The 27,500-nt window shown below is 42.7% G+C and overlaps 1 protein-coding gene across 3 annotated transcripts in view; it reads left to right on the top strand.

Annotated features, from left to right (window-relative positions):
* Positions 1-27,500, top strand: part of LOC147023539 (uncharacterized) — a 181,810-nt gene that overhangs the window by 67,413 nt on the left and 86,897 nt on the right. For 2 of the 3 annotated variants that reach the window (XM_085889036.1, XM_085889035.1), the window contains exon 4: positions 4,329-4,406. The exons of the other annotated variant lie outside the window; for it this stretch is intronic. In XM_085889036.1, coding sequence (XP_085745162.1) covers positions 4,329-4,406 — 78 coding nt within the window. The remainder of the gene's footprint in view (positions 1-4,328; positions 4,407-27,500) is intronic. 3 annotated transcript variants of the gene reach the window in all.

Genomic DNA, 27,500 nt, shown 5'->3' with positions numbered 1-27,500 from the left:
GAAGTGGGCGTGTATCATTCCTGATCCGACTTCTCGGAAAGGCTGCTTTTTGCACCCGCGGCTCGGCGCGCGTCCCGCACGAGGCCAGGACAGCCTGACGCTCGGCGTTCACAAGTGGTGCGGGAATGGCCGCAGAAGGAGAGGCATAGGTGGTGGAGGGTCTAAAGTGGCGGTCCCTGGCCACAGTGACGCTTGGAATGGCGGTGATGCGATGGTTGCGGGATGGTGTGCTGTGAAGGTAAAGGTCGTGGCTGTTGGCGTTGTTGTTGTGAAGCGGCGTTGCGGTTGGTGGTTGTTGTGTGATGGCGGTTGAGACGTGGTTGGTTCAAAATAAAGATAGAACAGAAAAACGGCTATCTTAAAGGGTCGCAGCCCGAATGAATCACATTTATTCCCTCTAAACAACGGGTTTGGGGCTAACTACACATGTACTTACAGAGATATCTCACCTACGGGACCTGAATGGTGGTTTGCGAATTTCCTCAACCACAACAATATGTATATATATATATATATATATATATATATATATATATATATATATATATATATATATGTATATATATATATATATATATATATATGTATATATATATATATGTATATATATATATATATATATATATGTATATATATATATATGTATATATGTATATATATATATATATATATATGTATATTTATATATATATATATATATATATATATATATATATATATATATATATATATATATATATATATATATATATATATATATATACATATATACACACATACACACACACACACACACACACACAATTTATGGCAACCTAGTTTTAATGATACCATGTGCATGAACATTTCTCTTCCTTATATAATAATATACCAAATGTGCGATCAAGTAGACTTGGCTAGTTGCATCTGTGATGAGTGTGCTTTCTGGGCTTGGTTGGACTGGACTTAACTGTTGAAGGACGATTGCATGGAACTATTGTATACGATGTAATACCGTATCCCGCCCAATGAAATAGCAAGAATGCCTCAAAGTCCACCAGTAGACGGTGAACTGCATTTGCCTCACAGCTGGTGAAGGAATGAATCTGAATTTTGGCCAGGGTGCTGGCTATAACTCATCAACTCTTCCTTCAAAGATTCCTTGGGTTCTTTAATGTCCACCAGCATTCAATGCGAGCAGACAGATCTCCCTGCTTAACACCCCATACAAAGGACTGCACACTTTTTGATGCAACGCCCTGCCTGAAACGAACCTGTCCAGCAGTTTATAGTTGTCAAGTATCAAACCCAAACTGGACAGCTCTTGAACAAGTGCACTGCCTTTTGTACCACCCTGTGTGACTCCACATACAAGTAGTTGCCCACTTCATAAAGAGAGATGTTTCGCATTTCTTTGTTTTTCTTCCAAATAAATTTTGTCCAGACTCATCAGAATTGTTTTTTTCTTGAGAATTCCTTGTTGTATAATTTGACAGGTGCATATCCCAAATATGGCATAGTGTTCGAGACAGACAGGACTATGCTGCTGTTTATAGGTTTATTATCTTGCCAAAACGTAGTTTTTGCAAGATATGTTAGTCAGCTTGTATGTTTTTTTTTTGTTTTTTTTTTTGTTTGTTTGTCTGTAATCACGTATAAAAAATTCTGCAGAGCACAGTTATCATTGGAAATTTTTGTAACTTCGCATATCAGAGGCCTATAGAGGTCCCTTTCAGCGCACAAAATTTTGAAGGTCAAGGTCAAAGGTCAAGGTCACTTTGTCGCAAATCAGGGGAGTCGACGAAACCCTTATTTTTTGAGTAATTTTGATCGGATCGTCTTCAAACTTCATGGGAATATAGTTCATGGTCTGGCGCTCAGCTGATTAATTTTGGTGGCGATTGGCCTTGACCTTCATATGTTTTTTTTTAATTTTTTTATTTTTTATTTTTTATTTTGGTCTGTAATCACGTATAAATCACTCTGCAGAGCACAGTTATCATTGGAAATTTTTGTAACTTCGCATATCAGAGGCCTATAGAGGTCCCTTTCAGCACATAAAATTTTGAAGGTCAAGGTCAAAGGTCAAGGTCACTTTGTCGCAAATCAGGGGAGTCGACGAAACCCTTATTTTTTGAGTAATTTTGATCGGATCGTCTTCAAACTTCATGGGAATGTAGTTCATGGTCTGGCGCTCAGCTGTTTAATTTTTGGTGGCGATTGGCCTTGACCTTCATGGTTAGCGCCGAAGGTCAAACATATTTGACCCCAAGGTCAAATTTTCAAGTTTTAGGAACCATATCGTGTAGTACCTCAAATTGAACACCTCGATGAGTGCTTTCTAGATATGTCAAGCTTGAGACATTATGACGTCATTTGGTGACGTTATGAGGCAAAAGCATATTTATCATGGTTACTCTGTAGAACGATTCTCATCGGAATCTCTCGTCGGCAGATATTCCTCAAGGAGTCGCTACTGGTGGATAGCAGCTCTGTTCACCTCAGTGTGACCTTAAAGAAGTCACACGTGGTCACCTTTTGGCAAGATACGGGTCACCCTGCGGGTGACATTGGTTTTTCTTTTTGTTGTTGTTTTTCACTCTGGCCTTGACTTAATTGAAAATCAAAGTGAGATCTCAGCTGTATAATTATTTATGACGATTATGTTTAACAGCAATAAGCTTTGCTAATGAATTTGTCATCAACAGTCATTGGGGATTGCTTAAAAGCCTATGTAAATCACTTATGATGTTATTCCTTTTGTGCAAGACTCATTGCTAGACATTCCACAGTGTATATAGACAGTTGTAAGGGATGTTGAGGTGAAATGTGATGCATTTTAGTGAAGGAAAACAAAAGATAACGAGAAAGTACATGTTTGAATTGAAGCAAGCCATAAAACTCGCGCATTGATTTAAGGGATCAGTGCTATCTTTTAAGAAGCGATAATTGCAGCATTGGAGGATAAAGGTGGTAAAGCCATTTGGTTCTGTTATTGTTTACTTTATAGAGTGCCATACGATTGATTAATTTGTACCACATTTCCCTTTTTTTGTTTCGTCGTCGAGGCTCGTGGAAGAGCTCGTACCTGTACACTGAATGGATCAGGATGCAATGGGACACAAGGAACAGTAGAGAGAGGGGAGAAACACCGACAGCAGGGTTGTATGCCAAGATAGAGGCAGAATTGGAAAACTGGGGAGGAATAAGGGCAGGATGAGGAGAGGATGCATAAGGTGCACAAGATGGATACAGAAGGAAACTCAGGGAAAACTGGAAATTTGGAAGGAGTAGGGACTGGGGTGGGGTGAAGGGTATGTGGGGTGTTAATGAGAGTAGAAAAGATCATGGTTTTGGAGAGGGGACAGTCTCAGATGGTGGTGAACAGCTGTCTAGAAGACCTGGAGGGAAGAATGAGATTGAAGAGAATGTTGAAGTTGGTTCCATTGGCAATCCTTTTATACCTGTATTCCATTAAATCTAAATATGTAATCATTTTTATAAATGCCTTATTTATACTCTTCCATGTTCATTGCTTCATCACCTTTCAATGACAAAAGTTTGACTTCTGGTAAACCAGACATGCCGAATTGCCAGTGACGTAAGGAAATTGGTGTAAATGGTAAGCATTTTCAGGGAGTTTATTTGCTTAATCTGCCCAAATCCAGAAGGTGGATTATGCTGGCTTTTAGTATTGCACAGTGAAACTTTTTGTTTGACTTGCCGAAGGTTTTTTGTTGTTGAAAATAACAGAGCATTATACTTATCTTAGCCAAACACTTTGCCTGTCCCTGCTGCTCTGGCTTTTGTAGTGAACCCACAATCAACCCGGTTAGCCTCAATTTGTAGCCATAAATCGCAGATCCCTTTCATCCAATGCCCAAGAAAACAGGTCTCGTGAAACGGCGTGAGGAGCAAAGGTAGGAAAACCCTTGAAAAGTATTTCATGGGAGTCTGGGGACAATCACGGTTTCTTTACCCCAGCCTTTTTGAAACAACCTTGGAGAGTCCTACTTCCCCCTTGCTGGCCTGGCCATGGCCACTGTTTGAGCTTTTACAGAACTATGCCTGCCACAGTCGTTTGCTGGACCAAAATGATTTCATTCACAGCATATCTCATGGGAGCCCTGCTTTGCCTGGGGTGATGGGAGGAGGGTTGGGGTTTCTTTGGAGCAGATGCAGACAATAGGCTGCCAGCAGGTAGTCAGCTCACCAATACACTTTTCTCATCATGCTTCACTTTCTATGTGTTTGACAGACGTTCCTCATTCATTCCATGTTTGAGCAAAGCGGATGTTCATACTGAGTTGGTATCATCTTGGCATGTGTTGGGTGCTTGCTGCTTTTAGATGGAGTGTCTTGAATCAGATGCCATCGATGCGAGGGAAGGAGAGACAGCATCACTGCAAAGCTCTGAATCCTCCAAGGTGTGCTTATACAGTATATGTTTGTCCCTTCATTCATTACCCCCCCCCCTCCCAAAACCCTCCCTCAAATAAATCTTTCTCACATTGTTCAATCTTGCTGTGTCACTGAGATTGAATGACTTGAAGATTGTACACAATTTCTCATGGTTTTTCACATAATTTCTCATGGAGGGGCATAAACACATCCAGGTATGTTTATATATGTATATATATAATCAGAGTTTGATCAATAAAAAGTTTAAAAAGAGAACATTTTTCCCTTCTGTTTGTGTGTCGTTGGTTGTTATCTCCATATGCGAGTTTCAGGTGGTGGAATGGAGCCCTCCCAAGTCTCAAAGGTGTGTGTGTGTGCGTGCGTGCGTGCTTGTGTGTGTGTGTGTGTGTGTGTGTGTGTGTGTGTGTGCGTGCGTGCGTGTGTGTGTGTGTGTGTGTGTGTGTGTGTGTGTGTGTGTGTGTGTGTGTGTATATATATATATATACATATATATATATATATATATATATATATATATATATATATATATATATATATATGTTAAGCAACACCATGAAGTTGTGGGAAAGAGTAGTGGAAACTCGGTTGAGAGGAGAGGTGACGATGTTTGAGCAGCAATATGGGTTTATGCCAGGAAAGAGCACCACTGATGCAATGTTTGCTTTGAGAATGTTGATGGAGAAGTATAGGGAAGGCCAGAAGGAGTTACATTGTGTGTTTGTGGATTTAGAGAAAGCTTATGATAGGGTGCCAAGAGAGGAGTTGTGGCATTGTATGAGGAAGTCGGGAGTGGTGGAGAAGTATGTGAGGATCGTGCAGGATATGTATGAGGACAGTGTGACAGCGGTGAGGTGTGCGGTAGGAATGACGGACCGGTTTAAGGTAAAAGTGGGATTACACCAAGGATCGACTCTGAGCTCTTTCCTGTTTGCAATGGTGATGGACAGGTTGACGGACGAGATCAGACTGGAGTCTCCATGGACTATGATGTTCGCGGATGACATCATGATCTGTAGGGAGAGTAGGGAGCAGGCTGAATCGAGCCTTGAGAGGTGAAGGTACGCACTGGAGAGAAGGGGAATGATAGTCAGTCGGAGTAAGACGGAGTACATGTGCGTAAATGAGAGGGAGGGTGGTGGTATGGTGCGGTTGCAAGGAGTTGAGGTGGGGAAGGTGGATTGGTTTAAATACTTGGGATCAACTGTCCAAAGTAATGGAGAGTGTGGGAGAGAAGTGAAAAAGAGAGTGCAGGCAGGATGGAGTGGGTGGAGAAGAGTTGCAGGAGTGATTTGTGACAGAAGGGTAGCTGCAAGAGTGAAGGGGAAAGTATATAAGACGGTAGTGAGACCAGCTATGTTGTATGGTTTGGAGGCGGTGGCACTAACAATAAGACAGGAAGCGGAGCTGGAGGTGGCAGAGTTAAAGATGCTGCGATTCTCGTTGGGAGTGACGAGGATGGGTAGGATAAGAAATGAGTATATTAGAGGGACAGCGCAGGTCGGACGGTTTGGAGACAAAGTGAGAGAGGCGAGATTGAGATGGTTTGGACATGTGTACAGGAGGGAAGTGGAGTATATCGGGAGAAGGATGTTGAAGATGGAGCCGCCAGGCAGGAGGAGAAGAGGAAGGCCAAAGAAGAGGTTCATGGATGCAGTGAGGGCGGACATGCGGGTGGTTGGAGTTTCAATGGAAGATGTGGAGGATAGAGCGAAATGGAGACGGTTGATCCGCTGTGGCGACCCCTAACGGGAGCAAGCCGAAAGAGGAAGAAGAAGATATATATATATTTATACATACAGTGCCTATGGAAATTCTACACCCCCTTAAAAAAATTTCGCCTTTTGTTCTCTTATAGCCTGGACTTAAATTGCATTAAATCAGACTTTTTCCACCTTTATTTTCACATCGTAACCCACAACTTCCAAGTGAAAAACAAATTCTGCAAATTTCAGAAAATTAATTAAAAATACAAAACTAGGATATCTTGTTTGGATAAGTGTCCACCCCCCTGAGTTAATACTTGGTGGAATCACCTTTGCCAGCAATTACAACTGGAAGTCTGTTGGAATAGGTCTTGACTAACTTTGCACACGTTTAGTTGGCAATATTTGCCCATTCTTCTGTTCAAGCTCAGTCAAGTTACGTGGGGAGCGTTTATGGACAGCAATCTTCACGTCATGCCACATATTTTCGACTGGATTTAGGTTGGGGCTCTGACTGGTCCACTCAAGGACATTTTTCTTTTTGTTGCTTAGCCACTCCAGTGCAGCTTTGGCTGTATGCTTCGGATCGTTGTCATACTGAAAGGTGAACTTCCGTCCCAATTTCAGATTTCTTGCAGAGGGCAGCATGTTTTCCTCTTGGATTTGTCTGTATTTTGATCCATCCATTTTCCCTTCTATCCTGACAAGTGCCCCAGTCCCTGTTGATGAGAAACATCCCCATAACATTATGCTACCACCACCATGCTTCACAGTGGGGATGGTGTTCTTTGGATCATGTGCTGTCTTGGGTTTGTGCCAAATGTAACGTGTTCCATTTAGGCCAAAAAGTTCTATCTTGGTTCAGACAAAACTTTTTGCCACATGGCTTCAGCATCTCTGGAGTGTTTTTTTGCATACCTCAAACGGGACTCAAGGTGGGCTTTTGAGTAATGGCTTCCTTCTTGCCACCCTACCCTACAGGCCAGACTTGTGGAGTGCTTGGGATATTGTCACATGCACACAGTAACCTGTCATTGCCATAAAGGCCCCTACCTCTTTCAAAGTTACCATTGGAATCTTGGTGGCCTCTGATCAGTCTCCTCCTTGCTTGGTCATCCACTTTGGAGGGATGGCCTGATCTTGGCAGGGTCTTGGTGGTACCATAAACCTTCCACTTATTAATGATCGTCTTGAGTATACTTCAAGGGGTATTCAAGGCCTTTGAAATATTTGTATTCCCATCCCCTGATCTGTGCCTTTCAACAACTTTATCCCAGAGGTCTTTTGAAAGCTCCTTGGTGCTCATGTTTGAGTCTATGCTGGGAAATGCACTACCCAACAGAGGAAACCTAGGAACAGTTGATTTTATTCTGAAATAATCAGAATCGGTACAATTTAATACAGGTGGAGGCCAATTAACTTGGTTTGTGATTTTCTTAAGGTGATTGGTTACACCCAAGTTAATTTACAATTGCTATTATAAGGGTGGGTGGACACTTATGCAACCAAGATATTCTAGTTTTATATGTATATGTGGGGAAAAAGTACATACCCAGAGGGGGATCAAACCCAGGTCCTCTGGTGAACCGTACCAGTGCTCTGCCATCTGAGCTATCTGGGTGACCCACCAACTGAGCACTCAATTCTCCCACATATAAAATTGCCGCTCTCTTTCTGCCGCTGCTTCCAGGACACTCACTGCCAACCATAGGAGCAGCGACCATCTGTCCACGAGAGGGTCTTCCTTCCCCCCTTGGGGTGCCAATTCTATGACCGCTATTATTCACCACACTGGACATGGTAATACAATTTTTATTGAACAGGGAAACAAACATTATGTGGGCTTGATTCTCCATCTGGGTTTGATTCCCCGTCTGGGTGTGTAATTTTTCCCACATAGACATGTAATGTTTGTTTCCCTATTCAATTATAAATGCATTGTAGTTTTGTATTTTTAATTAATTTTCTGAAATATGTTGAATTTGTTTTTTCAATTGGAAGTCATGGGTTACGATCTGTAAATATAGGTGGAAAAACTCATTTAATGCAATTTAATTCCAGGCTATAAGGCAACAAAAGGTGAAAACTTTGAAAGGAGGTGTGGACCACGGCACTATGTGTGCATACATATGTATGTGTATATATATATATATATATATATATATATATATATATATATATATATATATATATATATATATGTGTGTGTGTTAGTGTGTGTACGTATATGTGTGTAAGAGTGTGTGCGTACAAGTTGCTGTTGATCAGTGTTTGTGTGTGTGTGTGTCATTGTTTGTTATCTCCATTTGCGGTTTTCAGGAGGTGTAATGGAGTCCTCCCAGGACTCAATGTATCCACCTCCACTTCAGTTAGGGTTCACAGTTCATGGACCAAGCTTTTCAACTTTTGTTATTCTCAGAGTTTTTTTTTTCCGAGGGCTCTTTTCACGATCGTCACTGAATCCCTGACTGTCTCCAGTTGTCGTTCATTTGTGGTGATATTCCTGTGGATGGTTTTTAAAACAACAGTGAGGTTTTTCTTTCTTATTCCTATTGCTCCAATTATCACTGGTGCAATTTTGATGCTCTTCATCTTCCAAGATCTGATCTCATTTTTAAGGTACTGGTATTTGTTCATTTATATTTTAAAGTAGCTTGATTTCTCCATCCGTTTGTCTCTCTGTCTGCTGTGCTTTTTTTGCTGGGATGTCATTGCGGCATGACATCTGGGACATCATTACTGTGTTATGGCTATCACTATGCTCGGCTTTTATAGCAGTGTATTATTCATGACTCAATGAGAATTGCATTTTGCAACTTCAAAAAATAATAAGAGGACTGTACGTCGTGAAGATCACATGGATCAGGAATAACATTCACTCAAACCCCCCCCCCCCCCCCGCAGGCCTCTCTGACCCTGATTTTCTTTTTATGTCGTGAGCAAACTTTGTTGCATCACGGGTAATGAAGGTTGTGGTCAAGTTTCATCAAAATTATGTGTGTAGTTTCGGAGAAGAAAGCAAATACCTATTTGCGGGGGTCAAAATAAACCCCCGTGGACCCTCTTAATGAGCGCAGATTTTGATGCGGTTAACACAACTTCGTTCGGCATCAGATATGAAGCTTGTTGCCAAGTTTCATCAAAATTGTGTGTTTGGTTCAAGCGATAATGAAAGAAGTGTTTATGGACTGACTGACTCACTGACTCACCTATGGACACTGCTCGATCGCATAAGCTCACCTGACTCGAGTCCAGGTGAGCTATAAAAAAAACGATGTAACGTCTAATCTCTTGGTGCATAAAACGAATTAATTATAGTGCTTTTTACCAAATATGTGTCATATTACTAAAATTAACGCTAGATTGTAAGCAGTAAAAAAAATGTTTGTGGAATTAAAAATTTTTTGGAAATATTCACTGTCAATGGACTGTTACTGTGTCATAACATATACAAGTTATGTTGTTCAACTACCGTCAGCGAAGGAATGGGTTCAATGCTAGTCTTATTGATTTTGGCGTTGCTTAGGTCAAAACTGCTGGGTATTGACACCTCAATTAAATGAAGTCGTATGTGAATGTTACGTCCTTGTTTTCAAGTATTGCTTTTGGTTCATGTTTCTATAAATTTTCTGAAACTGGGATATTGAAATCATTGCAGGTGTGCCCGTGGATAACTCCACATTATTTGTTGTGCCTTTATGCGTACAGCTGTTCTGACAAGTTTTTTTTTTTTTACATCCTGAAAGGTGGTTTGTGCTTTCTGTTTATGCCTTGCAGAATCTACACTTGTCTGGCTGATTCAGTCTCGCTATTTTCTTAAAGCCATTTGTATGGTGTCCTTGGTCTTGGGGATTTATTATGATTCATTCTCCATCCCAGTTGAACTGACCTCTTTTGAGCCATTCAACTGAGCCTTCTTAGTTCATGCCCATTCTGTCCAACTCATTTTTTGTGTCTTCCAGCTCATTTATCTTTCTCCCAGTTGTTATTGTCTGTCTGTTGATATTTCATTATATATATATATATATATATATATATATATATATATATATATATATATATATATATATATATATATATATATATATATATATATATATATATATATATATATATATATATATATATATATATATATATATATTTTGTCTTTTTGTAATAGTTGCATGGGACTATTAATTTCTGTTTTGGTTTCATTTGTGACACCTTCTATTCACACCTGTTTTTGGAATTTTTTTGCAAGGTGGGTTAGGGATATCTTCTCTGGCTTGCTATCTCCATGTTTACATACAAATTGGATCTGGTATTCTGTTGAATTGTTCGGTAGTCTGTCTGTTTAACTGTTTAGCAGTCTGCTGTGTGTGTGTGTGTGTGTTTGTGTGTTTATGCATATATATGTCATGGAAGTTAGCGTTGCACTAACTTCAGCATGGTGTCAGTCAATGGGCAGACATCCATGGTTAGCCCTCTACATGTGCGTCAAAAACATGGCCTTTCATCGACTCATGTCATGTCATGTCATTGAGAGAACTAAGTCTGTTCTCTCTTTGTCTCTGCCTTGTTACTTGGCCCTCTCTCTTAAATACTCATCATGAGAGAGTCTGATAACATTCTGATGACATCAAAACCATGAAGTCTGGAGCAGTTAATTAAATCCATCGAGTCTTCCAGAAGCACCCAGTGCTTTCAGGTGACATAGTTTTGATGTCATCAGCAGTTGTGTACTTCAATTGGCTCTTTCAGATTAATATATTCCAGAAGTTACCATAACTGAACTGAGCATCACATATAATAAACCATGCACATGATAAAACACACTCATATATTGAATGAAAATTAATCCTGTTGCTATCAGTGTACATGCACTCACAACATTGTCATGGCTGCATTCACAGAAATAAAATGCACTTTGTTGACTGATTTACAGAGTTTGAGTCTCTAACTGATCGCATTAAGCATGGTGTTGGCTTAATGGTTACGGTGGCTGGCTTACGATCTTAGGCTCTTGAGTTTGAGCCACTGCCTGCCATTGAAATAACACCAGGTGGGGTTGACTCGGCCTGTCATCCTTCTGAGGATGGTGAAATGAGTATCAATGTACTTGTAATGGAGGGCATTGCATCAGCGGCACAGCCGCATCCCCAGAAAATGATGCAACCATCAGCCACAGTCTGCACATGATAGCTAGCTACTGATCACATTCATAATATGTGTTAGTGGGATTCAAAGTCTTGCTTCCTACTGCTGGTGTCCAGTGAGCAGACCTGAAGCCCATCTCCACATGTAGCCACACCTTGAATAGCTGAGTGGTGATTTTTTTGGATGTGCCCACCCACATGCTCTACTATTCCTAATTATCCTCAATGGCAGGAAAGAAAAGGTTGAAATGTACTATAATTGAGAAATAATGCATTTTTCATAGAACTGTATATACTGACAGACCCCACTATTCGCGGGGGATACATTCCTGGAAAATTCTGCGAATAGCGAATAGAGGGGCATTAATTGTTTCATTCGAAAAAGGGGGGATAAGTTCCCGGCGGTAAGTAATCCATGAGGGAATATCAAAAACCACGAATACGCCTGCAAAAACCAGGTGGGGTTGACAAAATGGGGTACGTTAAAACAGGTCAACGTACAAAACGGGTACGTCAACGTTAAAACGTTGACAAAACGGGGTACGTTAATCACTAAAACATGAAGAAAAAAAACCCCCACGAATACGTGAAACACAAGGCCGCGAATCATCAAGCAGGTAAGCCTGGTGTTGGCTCGGTGGTTAGGGTGGCGGCTTGGGATCCTAGGGTCCTGAGTTCAAGCCCCTTTGGCTGCTGAATTAAAAATACACCAGGGGGTTGACTCAGCCTGTCATCCTTCCGAGGTCGGCAAAATGAGCACCAGTGTACTGGTAAGGGGGACACTGCATCAGCGGCATAGCCGCGTCCCAACCAATGATGCAACCAGCAGCCACAGGCTGCACTCGATAGAGAGAGATCAAGCAGGTCACATTTTATATACCGCAAATATGCGGGTCCACTAATAGCGAATCCATGAATAGCAGGGTCCGACGGTATAATTTGAGAAGTTTCTTGTTTGTTTATGGGATTGTTTGACTTCTATGCACTCCTAAATCGCTGGACAAAATTACTTAAAAACTTGTGGTTGTGCACAGGAAGTTTTTAGGTCATTAAAAAATAAATCTTACCTGTTGGTGTGTTCAGGGTTGGGAAGGAGTGAGGCAATGCAAGTTCTCTCTGTGAATGTGTATCGTATAGCACTACTTCTGGTATCAGGGGTTATGTCAAGTCATGATAAAATACTCCAATCCTCTTCCTTAAAACGATACCCAACAAAACCATAGTGGGACAATTATTATAGTTTGTATGTTTGTTTTACTTCTATGCACTCCTGAACTGCAGGACGGAATGAGTTGAAAACTAGTGATTGTACTCGGGGTGTGCATGGGAAGCTTTTCGATGGTAAAATATAATCATACTCCCGGAAGTGGGAACATTATGAGAACTGAATCGCTGGATGGAATGAGTTCAAAACTGGTGGTTGTACTTGGGGTGGTGGATTTATGTGGTAAAAGTAATCATGGTATTTTGGATGGGGGGAAGACCCCAACAGCTTGGTATCGTATCGCACCCTCCTGGCGGGAGTATTGCAAGGCAGAGTAAAATGTTCCGCAGACATACAAGTGGGGGCATTAATCGATATCTAAGAATGAGTTGTTTGCTTGTATCGATAATAATAATGGCAACAATAATAAACAAAGATGCAGCAAGAATATGGCAGTTGGGTTGCCAGCATATGAGTCACCCATTTAAGGGACACAAAGTTTCACTTTATTTATATACGAGCAAATGCAACTCATCAATTCGCTGATGGGAATCATGTTGGTAGACTTCTTATGTAGGGTACGAAGAGGGGAGGGAGAAAGAGGCGGGAGAGGGGAACGACGAGGGGTGTGGGAGCGAGGAAGTGGGGAGGGGGAGAGCAACGCCTCACCACGCATCGCTATTCACTCCAGGATGGGGGTGGGAGTGAGGAGGATTGTGGAGTGGGGAGGGGAAGGGGGAGTTCTTGACTTGAGTTTGGTAGGGGGACTTGAGGAGGAAAGGGGGACAGGGGTTCTCAAATTGATTTTGGTTTTGCTATTGAGGAGAAGTGGAGCAGGGATTGTTCCATCTCCTGGCATTAGTACAGGATTGAATAAAATGGGGTATGTTAAAACAGCACGTTCAAACAGATCATACTAAACACCACCCAGAGGCGTCCATGGGGAGTGGAGATTAGGGGGGGTTGGGGGAGGAACCGTGATGGAAGGGGAAAGGAAGGAAGGGCATTTTCCTTCAATCATTGAAAAATCTGCACCAGTGTTCGTGCCTTCATTTAATTTCCGCACACGTTTTACAGCTAAAATGTGATGAGCTCGATAATCTCTTAACCTGAGCCAAATTTCAAAATATCTACTGTGGAGTTGATCCCAGCAGCAGTTCTGACTGCTAAAAAAAACTGTTCATTTGGCCAATTTGACATTCTTTGACGCACCTTCCTCTCCTTGACCTCTGGAGAGTTGTATGGTGGTGAAAGGGGTTTGGGAGGAGGTTAGCATAATGGAAGGGGAAGGGAAAGCCACATGGAGGGGGGGGGGAGATTTATTACATCCGCAGTGTCTATTACGTCACCCTGACGCATTACATTAGTTCTTCTTGCCTGTTGTTTTTGTCCTTTGTAACTTCCTTAAAAACAGTAAGTTTAGTTTCCTGTTTGGAACGATTATCAATTTTGTTTGACTGCCAGGCAAGCAGACATAATAAAAATATTATCTCACTCCTCTGTGCGCATGTGTGGTCAGGATGAATTCAGAGCTCAGGTACAGTAAAACGAAAGACTTGTCTTCTTATTGATGTTCCGATTGATGTTCAAAATATAACATTCAATTTAAATAAGATGTTTCTCGATCATAAACTGATAAGACAGACAGACGGACGGACATAAACCAATTGCTTTACCTCGCTTTTCTCTCCGCATGTGTGGGGTAATTATATTTTACACTGATCAATTCTTACTTGATGGTTAGGGTGCCTGGTGTTGGCTTAATGGTTAGGGTGGTGGGCTTTGAATCCTAGGGTCCTGAGTTCAAATCCCACTCAGCTGTTGAATTAATACCAGGTGGAGTTAACTCGACCTGTCATCCTTCTGAGGTCGGCAAAATGAGTGCCGGCATTCTGGGATACTGTGTCGGAGTGGCGACCCGTCCAGGATTGTGCCCAACAGCCAAGGAAACTGCTTAAGCAGCACCAATGCTCTGCACAGAGTATGGTCCCAATCTCCAGTCTCCAATTCTTACCGTCCCTGCCACAACACTCATAGGAAAACTACTTCCACACATTCATGACTCTGTTTGAAATACCCCTTCCTTGTGAAGTTCTCCATTTTGGTACATTTGTTTTTCCAGAGTCAAATTAACGACTATTCCTTACCTTTACCCTTGATAATTTCAAAAAGAGCATTCAGGTTGTGTTGTCTATTTATTTATTTATTTTTATTTTTATTAGTCTGGTGTTTTGATGGATAATTATTATTAGAGTCTGCAATTGGATTGGTTTAAAATTGAACCAAGATTGGTGGAGTCTTCCTCATTTATTCCTTCCTTATTTATTTATTTACTTGTTGTTATTGTCTTTATTTCCCCTCTTTAGAATATTCATTTCAATATTGATTTAATGCTTCATTGCCTATCCTCATGAACCTATTGCTTGTAAACGTGGAAGGAAGATTCAAACAAAAACAATTTGGTTACAGTGCTGGCTTTTGTGGAAAATTGGCTTTGAAGAATTATGAGGCTGTCTGGGTGGGAGGATGGGGTGGTTCAGACCAGTACGTGCAACGCCTGTCCAGTGCTGGGAGGAGGGCGAACTGGTAGTGCAGGTACAAATCACGTTTGTTATATCATTATTTGTGATGTTTTCCCTGATTTGTTTATTAATTTATTTATTTATTTATTTATTTAGGCCCCCATTTTAAGGTGCTTTTTCCGTTTTCCATGTTAAGCTGATACTTGGGAAACTATCACTCTTTTCAAGTCATCATATTGTATTATGGTGGGGGGGGGGGGCGGTTGTAAGGTGTAGGGTGCAATAAAGTGAAGTGGTGTTATAAGACTTAATCTTAATGTTATAAGACATAATGGTTAGAATGTCCCTTCTGAGTCTGGGAGGTCAGTGATTCAAACCAGTCATACCAAAGACTTAAAAAAATGGTATGTGCTGCTTAGCACATACCATTTAGATGAGCAGCCTTTTTACAGCCATTTGTCCCTCAGGGGTTAGTTTTTTGTGGGCTCCATGCAATCATGGTTCCCTTCTTGAGGCAATGTTTTATGGCCGGATGCCCTTTCTGACGCCAACCCTGGTCGCCTCTTATGGCACACAGGGATATGGTACACCTATTCTAACCGGGGCATACACCGGGAGCAGTACACTGGTACTCATTTTGCCGACCTCGGAAGGATGACAGGCCGAGTCAACCCCCTGGTGTTAATTCAGTGACGAACGGGGCTTGAACTCAGGACCCAAGGATCCCAAGCCAGCCACGCTAACCACTAAGCCAACACCAGGCTCATCGTTTAGATGAGCAAACCATAGATTAGCAACCATTGCACAGGCTTGATGGGCCTAATGGCATCCTCCTGCATTGAAGTTCCTTGTAAGGGAACCCATTTATTATTATTTATATTTACACGTAGCATTATTACTGCTTGAAATGAATATTTTGCCCATCAGGAGGAAAAAAAGAAACAACTACTTTCATTGGATGAAGTTTTCTCCAGAAGAAAATTGTCTGACTGCATGAGATAAGCTGTATTATACAGATCAATGTTGGAAAACTACTTGTTTCTCCAGTGTCCTTTGTTTTAGAGCTAAAATGGTTGCCCGTTTCTGGTTTTAGGCTTCTGGCCCTACTCTTGCCACCCCTTCTCCCCCACCTCCACTTTCGCTTCCAACTTCCAAATCTCCTTCATCAAATGAAGTCTGTGTCGAAACTGTATATCTGATATGCATTTACCTCCTGCTCCGTCATGTTTCTAACTATTTTTTTTTAACTATTTGAAAACAAAGCCACACCTTACGGAACAATCAGACGAGCTGCAAATGAATGTACCCTGAATGATGTTTCAGTAACTACAAAATTGTGTTTACATGCAGGAACTCATATTATTTATTTGATCTTCCAATTAATGCTCACGGGTAACTTTATACACTTGATACTTTGTCCGAAAATTTTGGGATGCACTTGAGACGACCATTGTTATTTTTATTTACCGTACTCTTAACAGAGCATCAGTGTTGCCAAAGCCCTTTCTTGGCAAGGGTTCTACTAGGTGGTTTGCCATTGCCTTCCTAGCTATGTTTGTCCAAGCTCTATCCTTTTAAATGCTGAGCATCAAGCAAGGAAACAAGAAGTACCATTTTCTTTAAAACGTCTTTGCTATGACTTGGTTGGGGTTTGAACCACTGACCTCCCAGACTAAGAGCGCACGATCTAACCATTACAACACTGAGTCTGGTTCAAACTATCATCGGATGTATTTATATTCCTATAATTTTTGTTTTTTAATGTGTATTAAATTCTAGTCCTGTAATGTTTGTTATTTTTAAATGGAATATTCCATATAATTTGTTAGCAATCAAAATGAGTGGTTTAAAGGTGATGCATTGTTTACCCCAATTCCTTTTTGCATCTCCATGACTTTGGTTTGCTTCGATCAAAACCTGAAATAGTATAGAGGTTTTTTTTTGGCCTTCGATAAAGAAACAAAAACTACAGGGGAAGATACAGGCAGCAAATGGGGAAGTTCAAACTGAAAGAGATAAGCGCAAATGGCTTGGAGTTGGGAGAGATTTGCTGTTATAGATGGAAAAGAGCATTTGGGGATGGCCACTGTCGCTATGACTGAATTTTCTTGATAACATCTCTCCAAAGACTAGACCGTCTAGGGAAAAAATTCGGTCTGAAAGAACGCGAGGATTTTCACCAATTTCTACAGCACTTATCACCTCCCGTTATCTACGGCTACTTTCTGTGCCCTCTTCGAACCCTAGCTGTGCCCGTAAAGCCGCCATGGAATTTCTAGCACACGTGTCTTTGACTCTGGTCACAATCACTCCATTATTTGCCTCTTTCCCAGCACGTCTACTGCTCAGTTGCAGCAGCACGTCAAGGGTAAGAGGTGGGAGGGGGCAATAAGCTCCATTAGGTAATTGCACATTCTCAATTATTCCACTTTTCTGGAATACATCAGTCGCAATTAGGAGGACTGTATTCTGGTTGCTTTTGCTTGATATTTGTAATGCCTCTGCCCTGCTGATACTCGTCAAGAAAAGTGATCGATAAGAAACCTGTCCAGTCCTAACCATAGATGTTGACATTCATGATTATGTCAATGTCATTTAAGGTTTGACGAAGGATCTGTACATTTTTGAAAAACTTTTGTAGGTCTTTACTTGTTTGGTTGTTGTTGTTGTTGTTGTTGTTGTTGTTGTTGGTTTTCTTGTGTATTGATTATCTCATGAATACAATACATTGTAACAACATTCATGTCGAATATGTTCCTTACTGTGACCGGTGGCGTTGTCGCAGGACCGGCTTGCATGTGCACACATGAAGTTACATTTGAACGAGTTCACTGTGTTAAGATTGACGAGTTGAATGAGCATAATTGTGCAAATTGTTTTTTAGATGATGTCGAAACATTTCCACATAATTATTTGTACATTGAGTACAAAGGAAGAAAAAAAAGGACATAAAAAACTGTCGTCCTGGTGTTTTGCAGGCAGGGCGATTCATCAATCTGTTTTCCGTCCCTCTGTGGGACGGAAAACGTTAAGCTAGCTGGTGGACCCATCTGCCAACACTTGTGGTTGATGAAAGTTAAAGATTCCACAGTGTTCATGAAGAAAAGATGAGCTATCACCAGCACCCTGAACAAATTAAAAATTCCTGTCACTTTTCATTCGAGTACAGTATTCTGCAACGGAGTGGCCATCTGTCCATGATTGCAAGTTCGAGTCTTGAAAAGTTTTTTGACTTGTTGTAAACACCCCAAAGCTCTGTCAAGAGGATGAGCTTCTATTATTGTCATTATTATTATTATTATTATTATTATTATTGGGTTGCCGAAATAAGTGACCCTTATTGTCAGTAATTCTGTCTGTTTGTTTGGATGTTTGTTCGTTTGTCATCAGCATAATTGGAAGTAAACGTGGACGGATTTTGACCAAACTCGGGTGGTCGGTACATCTTATGACCTCGTGCTTTGGAAATTGTGATGGTTGCTAGGGACGCTTTGGTTCCCTAGCAACAACCGAAAAACCTTCAAAATCGGTACCGTTCACGCGAAATCAATTCCGAAAGCCATTATCCCACGTAGGGTTATGAAATTTAGCACGAATGATCTTCAGGTGATGCTCTATCAAATATATTCCGGTTTTTGTGATGTATGGAATACTTTACCCGCAGCGCCCCCTACAATTAGGGTATGCGCGAAAATTGGCGAAAATTGAAGGCCCCCTAGCGACCAGGTGAGTGCATCGATACGAATTAAACATTGCAGGTTCATGGTACTCAATGAGTACTACAACTTTGCCTCAGGACATATTGACCGATTTCATTTAGGTATGGGGTCAAAGATCACTTAGTGCAAAAATCGATAATATGCGAGAGCTGGAGGTGCCTTCGCGCCAAATGCTACTCCTCTTAGGGTTATGGTCGGACGGTCATGAAAATTCACACTAACCGTCTGGAAAACATTGTGCACAAACGATCGAGCCGGATTTTCGATTTAGATCTTTGTTCACCCACAGCACCCCCTCGAACTTTGGGGATTTCCGATTTCAAACCGCATTTTCAGTACTTTTCATTCAAATGGATACCGAGTAGTTATCAGTAGATGGAACTGGATGAGATTTGATATGCATAATCTTAAGGTGATTCCGTATCTGCTATATGACATCCATTTTGCTCTATGTCTTATAGTTTCCATGCTCGGCGACCCATAGCCCACTAACGGCTTGTTATTATTATTAATATTTTCTGTTTTAGGTAGGGGGGGTTCACCTGCCTAGTTTTTTTCTTGAGAATATGACAAATTTGTTTCCAACCTCAGGAAAAAATGATCTTAAAAGGAAACTTTTGCACTGCAAACATTTATTATGAGCAATCAAATTCTAAATTACACAAAAGGGAGACAGTGGGGATGGTGGGTGGGTTTGTAGCCAGTGTATGTTTTGTGTGAGGGGGATTAAAATTTCCTTCATATACTATATATACAGTATATTGTGATGGGTCGAGCGGCCGAACACTGCGTGTCGATAAAAACACCACGGACACCATCAACGACACTCACCTCTGGTCGGATCTTCGTGCCCAAGGTCCGTTTGCCATGTGTTTAAGATGAACGGAGTAGATGGGGAACCGTGCCGGTGACTACGCGGTGGCTACTTTGTTCGCTGAGTGAACTATCGCCACATGCCACACTCTTTGGGTTACCATTACAATTGTGAACTCGGATTGAATCGCCTCGGGAGCGTTGCCCATGATTTTTTGAAATTGTAATACCTTCTTCCACCACCACTGGGTGGCGCTACACGGTACACATTTACGTGGACAAGAAGCAGAACTGAACTCCATGCCTATTTTCTCTCCTGTACTCACTTGCACTCTTCATTGCTTGTGACCATTATCCCTGTGTACATTTTCTTTTTTTAACTGAATTTCCCCATTTGTGATTGCTTGCTTGTGTATTAAAATGCTGCATATCACCGTATCTTCATATTGTTGCGAATTCGCGCCCGACGGCGTAACGCGGATCGTGGCACGGCACCCACCGGACGGACAATTCAGTCGTGACCCTCTCGGAACAACGCCAGGAGCTAGTCACGGGTGGGCCTTTCGACCTCACCACGATCGTGCCAATCGGCCACCCGCGTAGGATAGGGTTGTTCGCCAAACTCGACCTTCCTAAGTACCCACGCGGATGGTAAACCGGGCGATCGTACCTCGCCGCAGGTCGACTCCGGACGAGCCGCTTGGGCGGCCCGTTCCGTACTATCGGGATAACCGAGCGGTGTTATCGTCGACCTTGATGGTTCAGATTATTTACCCGGTGTTTTGCACCCACTACGAAAGCTTTACGTGAAGCAGGATGGAGATTCAATTAGAGAAAAGACGAAGCGAAACAGGAAAACAGTTCACACAATGCACATTTATTTCCCGGCACACGGAAAGCGCGTATATACAGCCATACAGTCAAAATGCACATAAGGCAACCAAAACGATAAAAGCAACACCGACGCAGAGTTAATACCGACTACGCGCACACACGGCAACACTTATACAGTTTTACTTCACAGAGGGCGCCAACACACATTTACACAAAAGCAAAGGAAAGAAGCCACCCTCATAGACAAGGAGGCAGACAGGCCCGTAGGCCAAATGTGCGCGGGACCTAGAGGAGAGGCCAGGTCTGCAAGACCGGGGGGGAGGGGGGTCCGACCCGCGTCCTCGTGACGGGTTGGCGGGCGAGCCGCAAATGTGGCCGCGTGGCTGTGCCCCGACTCCGTGCTCCTTGGCGGGTTTCGTTGGCATGACGTTTGGGGTGGAGTGGGAGTGGGGCCCCCTTTTGCATTATCTCAGCGCGGGGGAAAGGGAGATTGTTGATGCCCTGGGGGAGGAGAGTGGCTGGCTGGCTTGGGTCCCGCGACGAGACGAGCGATCCCCCACACTGTCACCTCGTCGCCGACCGCTGTCCGTCTCGCCTCGGACCCGAGCTCCCTTGCCTGCAGTTCCACCGCGCGCACTCGCCTCAACTTCACCAACGCAACGCAACGTGTCCCCAACAGCCACTTCTCGACGACCCTCTCCAGGCAACTCCAGAACTCAACTCTTCCCGCAACCCTTCTCAGTTCCGCACTCTCCTCACCCGACCGACCTGACTCTGCCACTCTCCTTAATTCGCCTTGCGCTCGCCTTTTTATAGGCGGCAGGAGAAGCGTATATGCAAATTTTAGGATCAGAACGCGATTGGAGGCGGGGCCACGCCGCCGCCTCCTCCCCCGGTCAGCCATTGGTCGGGAAAAAATGGGCGTGAACCTCTCCTGATCCTAAAATTTGCATATACGGACTTCACATACACACCCTTGGAGGCGGGGCCAAGCCGCCCCGCGCTCACTAATTGGACGGAGGCGAAGTGGGCGTGTAGCGTTTTTGATCCGAATTTTCCCCTCGGAAAGGCTGCCTTCGCGCTCACGGCTGGCGTGCTCGGCACCAAACGCCGAACGGGCCCGAGACAGCCCGACAGTCGGTGTTCACAGGTGGTGCGGGAATGGCCGTAGAAGGAGAGAGGTGAAGGTGGTGGAGGGTTTTCGGTGGTGGTTCGATGGTTATGGTGGCGTTTGGGAATGGCGGTGATGCGATGATGTGGGAGCGTAGATGGTGGCGGTGGCGTGGTTGTTGTGTGATGGCGGTTGAGACGTGGTTGGTTCAAAATAAAGGTAGAACAGAAAAAATGGCTAACTCAAAGCATCGCAGCCTGGATGAATCACATAAATTCCCTCTATACAATGGGTTTGGGCTAACTACACATGTACCTATGATGATATCTCACCTGCGGGCCCTGAATGGTGGTTTGCGAATTTCCACAGCCTTAACAATATTTTACATTGTTCTGTACATCATAATTCTCCTTTTGTTGAACTTTATTTCCGATCTGTCTGTGTTCCTCTTTTCTCCTTTTGTCCAGGGCTGTTCGTACCGAGGTTAGTTGAGGAGGTTATAATTCCCCAATTAAGTGGCTTTTATCCAAGTGCAGTATGCACTGATGGTTGCTCAGCCACCCCAGTTAAGATCTAATTAAGATAAGCTTAGTGCATAGCCGAGGGTGCGTCCTTCGATCGGCAGACCAGGTGACCTCCAGTTAAACGGTAATTAGATGGACACTCGACCCGCGGTTGCTGAGCAACCCACCTCGACATGAAGCTATTCATGTTCGGTGGCCTCAGGCACAGTAAGTCAGAGGGGAACCGAGGATAGGCCCTCATAGTTGACCCAAAACCCGTGGTCGTCACAATACATGTCAAGGCTCATGGAGTAGCTATAACAAATGATGGATCAGGATGTAACGGAACAAAAGGAACCAACAGAAAGAGATGGAGGAAACAGCAACATCAGGGATGAGACAAAATAGAGGGAGACTTGGATAGAAAAGGAATGTGGGGTAAAATGGACATACTGGGTGGACAAGATGGATTGTGATGTGATGGAAAAGATCACAAACAAAAATTGTGATGGAAAAGACCATGGTTTTCAATGGGGGATGATCTGAGATTGTGGTGAACAGCTTTCTTGAAGACCTGGATGGAATAACGAGATTGAAGAGAATATGGAAGTTGATTCTACAGGTGGGAAAATAATAGGAACAAACCAGAGTGGCACGCAGTAGTGCGCATACCTCCACCAGACTAAACAGTTTATATTTTGTAGCCCACTGGTAGGCTGGATCAGCTGACCTGAACCAAGATCTCATCAGCCTGTTCTTGTCATCTAACCAACTCATCCACCAAGTTTTGTCATAATCCATCCACAATGTTTTGAAATATCGTTCTATATCCTGGATATAATTTTATTTATTTTTTGCCCCATCTCTCAATGGTGAAGAATTAATTATGAAATTATAAAATACAGGGATCCAGATTCGGATCTTCAGCAAAATTGAATCATTTTGTCCTTGTCGCACACCCAACCTGTCCACCAAGTTTTGTCTGAATCCGTCCATAACTTTTTGAGATATGCTATATATCGTTTGTGGTCCTATCTCTCAATGTTGAAGAATCACTTTATTAATTTCTCATTTCCGGATGTTCACCAACGTCTAATCATTTAGTCCTTGTCACGCACCCAATAATCTTGAAGGCCTCGGTTTCCACGGCGTCAAGCTGAGCAAGGTGTGAGGACGGGGCGCCAGCCCAGAGGGGAGAGCCTCACTCCTTCAAGCTGTGGACGAAGGCCTTGTAGGTGGATAAGAGCTCAGATGTGCCTAGGAAAGACTTTGCATGACGGAGGATTCCCAGTCGGTGACTGGCTCTGGAGGCCAGCTTAGAAGTGTAGTTTACCCAAGAAAGATCATAGCTGATCGTGAGGGCAAAATGTTTGTGTCATTGAACTTCCTCAATAGGATTGTTATTAAAGAGGGTTTTTCAGAGAGACAGAATGAGAGGGTGAGATTTGTCAGAATTGAAAGACATATTCCAAGTGTTTGACCAGCTCGTCATTCTGTCATGGTCTGCGGAGAGGGACGAGCCTGCTGCCTGCCTGTGTGAAGGATGATGGATGTTACCCTAGAGGGTGGTGGAGTCATCAGCAAAGTGATAAAGGGGATTTTGCACAGAGTCAGAGAGATCATTGATGAAGATTATGAATAGGACGGCGCCCTGAACACTGTCTTGGGGGCACTCCAGCCTCGATTGGGAGAGGAGATGAGAAGATTCCGTTGAGAGGCACACATTGGTGACGAGAGTGGAGAACGTCAGTAAGCCACGTGTGGAGTTGGCCTTGGATGCCACACAGGTCGAGAGTTTGGAAAGCAAAGTGGGATGCCAGACTGTGTTTCTTACATAATAAATTGATAGCCCATTAAGTTTTGTGATGTGAACTGTAAATTGATCAGAACAATAATTGTGGTGGTCTGCAACTTAAACTATCTGTAATTGGGTCACATTATGTAACTTGGTATTGACAAAGGAATTAACCAGACTCGTTGGCATAATGGTTCGAGTGTCTGCTCTGAGTCTGCAAGGTCAGTGGTGTAAACTATGGCCGAGTCATACAAATAGTATGTGCTGTTTTACAAACAGTACGTGCTGCTACATTGCTTGACACTCAGCATTTAAAAAAGGATAGAGCATGGACAAACCATCATTGAATGGAAACCATTGCACAGGTTTAGTGGGTCTGTTGGTCTCCTCCTGCTTTGTTCCTTGTAATGGAACTCATTATTTATTGTTGTTATTGTTATTACTATTATCATCATCATAACATGATGGTCACGTTTCACAACTTTGCCTGCCCTTTATCACCTCCAAACTCGCTGTAATAACGAGTTTGTTAAAAGTTTTATGTTTGCATAAACTTGCTTAATAAGGCTGAATTAATGGATGGTTGTCTTTACCAATTTACAAAGTCTCAAAACCAACAACACAAACATTTTTTGAACAAGACTTACTGAGTTATTCATTGTCTACAATTACGTACACATTGACTTTTGATATCTGTACGGGTTGTAATTGTAGATGCAGTCATAAATATCAGCTGTAATGACGGGTACAACCATATTAGCTCCAAAGAGTAATCACGCAGATGTTGGAACAGAGAATCAGAACAAACGAGCAACACAAACATTTGTGTGGCTGGTTAAATGTACAGTAGGTGAATCTATCTCATCCAAAAATACAAAAGGTTAATGAGCATTGGAAGACTCTCTCATTTGGTTGATTTTATTACCTTCGCCACTGAAGATGAACGTAAGTTATGTTTTCACCCCTGTTTGTCTGTCTGTCTGGCTGTCTGTCTGTCTGTTTGTCTCTGTCTGTGAGCAGGACGTATCAAAAAGGTTGTGGACGGATCCGGATGAAATTTTGTGGACAGGCTCGGTGTGTGATGAGGACGAAAACTGATTAGATTTTTGTGAAGATCCGGATCCAGATCGGACTACTAGAATTTTTAGATCCTCGTGGAGGATATCTCAGTCTTACTCACGTTGTTGTTCTTCATCTTCTTCTTGTGGACTTGTTTGTTTCACAGCCTACAGTTTTCATCGAAACTTCCTGAAACTTGGCATGTATATGTAAAAATTCCCTGCACAGACAGTAACCATCTCCGATTTTGAAAATTATCCTACAAAAAAAAGTTATGACGTCAAAATATCTCCGCAAATGGAAATCGCCTAAAAAATTATCTCCGAAACTAGGCAAGCTTTTTGAATTCTGTTTGCGGGAATCGAACAGGGCATTAGCAGAGATGAATTACCGCACATATGATACATCACTATGACGTCACATCAATTTTTATGACGTCATTCCCATTTTTTGACATTTTTTGTTTCACAACCCAGAGTTTTCATCGGATCTTCGTGAAGCTTACCATGTATATGCAGAAATCCCACGCGCAGGTAGTAACCATCTCCGATTTTTGAAATTCTTCCCAGAAAAAAAGTTGACGTCATAATATCGCCGCTAATGGAAGTCGCCTATACCATTATCTCCGAAACTCGGCAAGCTGTTTGAATTTTGTTTGTGGGAATCAAGCCTGGTATTAGCACAGATCATTTATCGCAAACCTGATACACCACAATGACGCCATATTCGTTTTTATGACGTCATCATCAAGAGGACGAGGATCTTAGCTCATTCGAGCTTGTTAATGTGATTCTTCACCATTGAGAGATAGGGCCAAAAACGATATTGTACTGTATAGCATGATATTTCAAAAATGTATTGGGCCTGATATGTTCTCGCGGATCAGGAATTTCGAGGCAGAGGTATGCACTCTACCAACTGCCCTTCTCGTTTTTTACTATGCCCACTTAGAAGTTCATATATACATTTTGTGATCATGATTGCTTTTAAAAAGGCCATTTAAAGGATAGCAGAAAGCATTTGAATAAACAAGTCGTCACACAGATGACAAATGCGATCCCGCTTCAAAGACAGAGTCTTTTCAAACCACAATTCCACCGTGTGATCTTTAACATCCAGCGTACGTTGTAGGATCTTTAACATCCTCAAGCAAGTGCTTGCAAAGAAAGGGACAGCTGACTTACCAACTTCCTCTGAATGGAAGGCTTAATCGATAGTGCAGGGCCTTGGCTGTGCAGAGAATTGCCTTGGCTGTGTATTACGAAGTCTACAAGGATAGTATATTCATTTACAACAAGGGACATGGAAGAAAGTGACTCCATGCCTTTGATGTCATGTTGTTCTCAAAATACAGTGCATTTTAATTATTTCTCGGTTTCTCTTTTATTACCTCCGCCACTCAAGGTGGACGGAGGTTATGTTTTCACCCCTGTCTATTTGTCTGTCAACGGGATATCTCAACAAGTTGTGGACGGATTCGGACAGAATTTGGTTGACAGGTTGGGTATGTGATGACAAAATGATTCGATTTTGGTGAAGATCCAAATCCGATCCGGATATGAGAATTATTTTTTGTTTTTTAAGTGATTCTTCTTAATGGTTAAGGTGGCTGGCTTAAGATCCAGGGTCTTGAGTTCAAGCCCCTGTCGGCCGTTGAATTAACACCAGGTGGGGTTGACTCAGCCTGTCGCCCTTCTGAGATCGGCAAAATGAGTACCGGCGTGCTGGTAACAGGTCACTGCATCAGCGGCACAGCTGTGCCCCCAGAAAGTGATGCAGGCAAGCAGCCACAGGAGACATATGAATCTGTACTAATATTTTTTTTTTTTTTTTTTTTTTTTTTGTATACCTTGGTCGAGGCTCGTATGAGAGCTAACACACAACTCACAGCAAGGAGGCATGAGACAAGAGGGGCGGGAGTGGAAGGGACAAAACATTGGGGAACAGACACAGGTGAACTGTGGAAGGGAGAGGGATGGGGATGGGACGGGGAACATGGCGAGGGGAAGATGGACATTAAAGGGACTTTCAGGAAGGAAAGCAGGAGAATTGAAGGAAGTGGGCTTGGGTGGATTATCGGGGGTAGAAAAGATCGAGGATTTGGATGGGGGAAGATAAGAGGTGGTGGTGAACAGCTGTTTTGAAAGCCTGGAGGGAAGAATGGGAAAGAATAGAGTGAGGAAGTTTATTCCAAAGGCGGGAAAAAAGAGGAATGAAAGAGTGAAGATGAGCAGTGATTCGTGATTTTGGTAGTTTTACCAGAAGGGGGTTGTTGGCGGACCTTGAGCGCCCTGTGGAAATGTGGTTGGGACAAATCACAGAGAGAGCAGGGGGGGCAAGGCTGGAGAGGAGTCGGTAGAAGACAGAAAGACCACTGACCAACCTGCGGTGATTGAGTGAGAGGCCCAAAGACTCAGCTTCATTGCGGGAGATGCCAATGATCTTAAAAGCCCTGGTTTCGACAGCGTGAAGTCGAGAAAGGTGGGAGGCAGGAGCACCAGCCCAGAGGGGAGAGCAGTACTCCATCAGGCTACGGACAAAATGTCAATGTGTGTATGTGAGTGTGTCAAATTGTCAGTGTGTCTCTTTCATAACTCCAAAACCATGAAACCTATCAGCCTGAAACTTTGCAAGCATACCAAGAGACTCCAAGGAGGTGTGTGACTGAAAATTTGGTGTTTGGGTTCATTAAAACACC

This window comes from Eptatretus burgeri, chromosome 7, assembly GCF_056783735.1.
Source record: "Eptatretus burgeri isolate ZD-2024b chromosome 7, Ebu_testis_v1, whole genome shotgun sequence".
NCBI lineage: Eukaryota > Metazoa > Chordata > Myxini > Myxiniformes > Myxinidae > Eptatretus > Eptatretus burgeri.
Note: the sequence above shows the minus strand (reverse complement) of the source record. Positions and strands in the feature narration are given on the sequence as shown.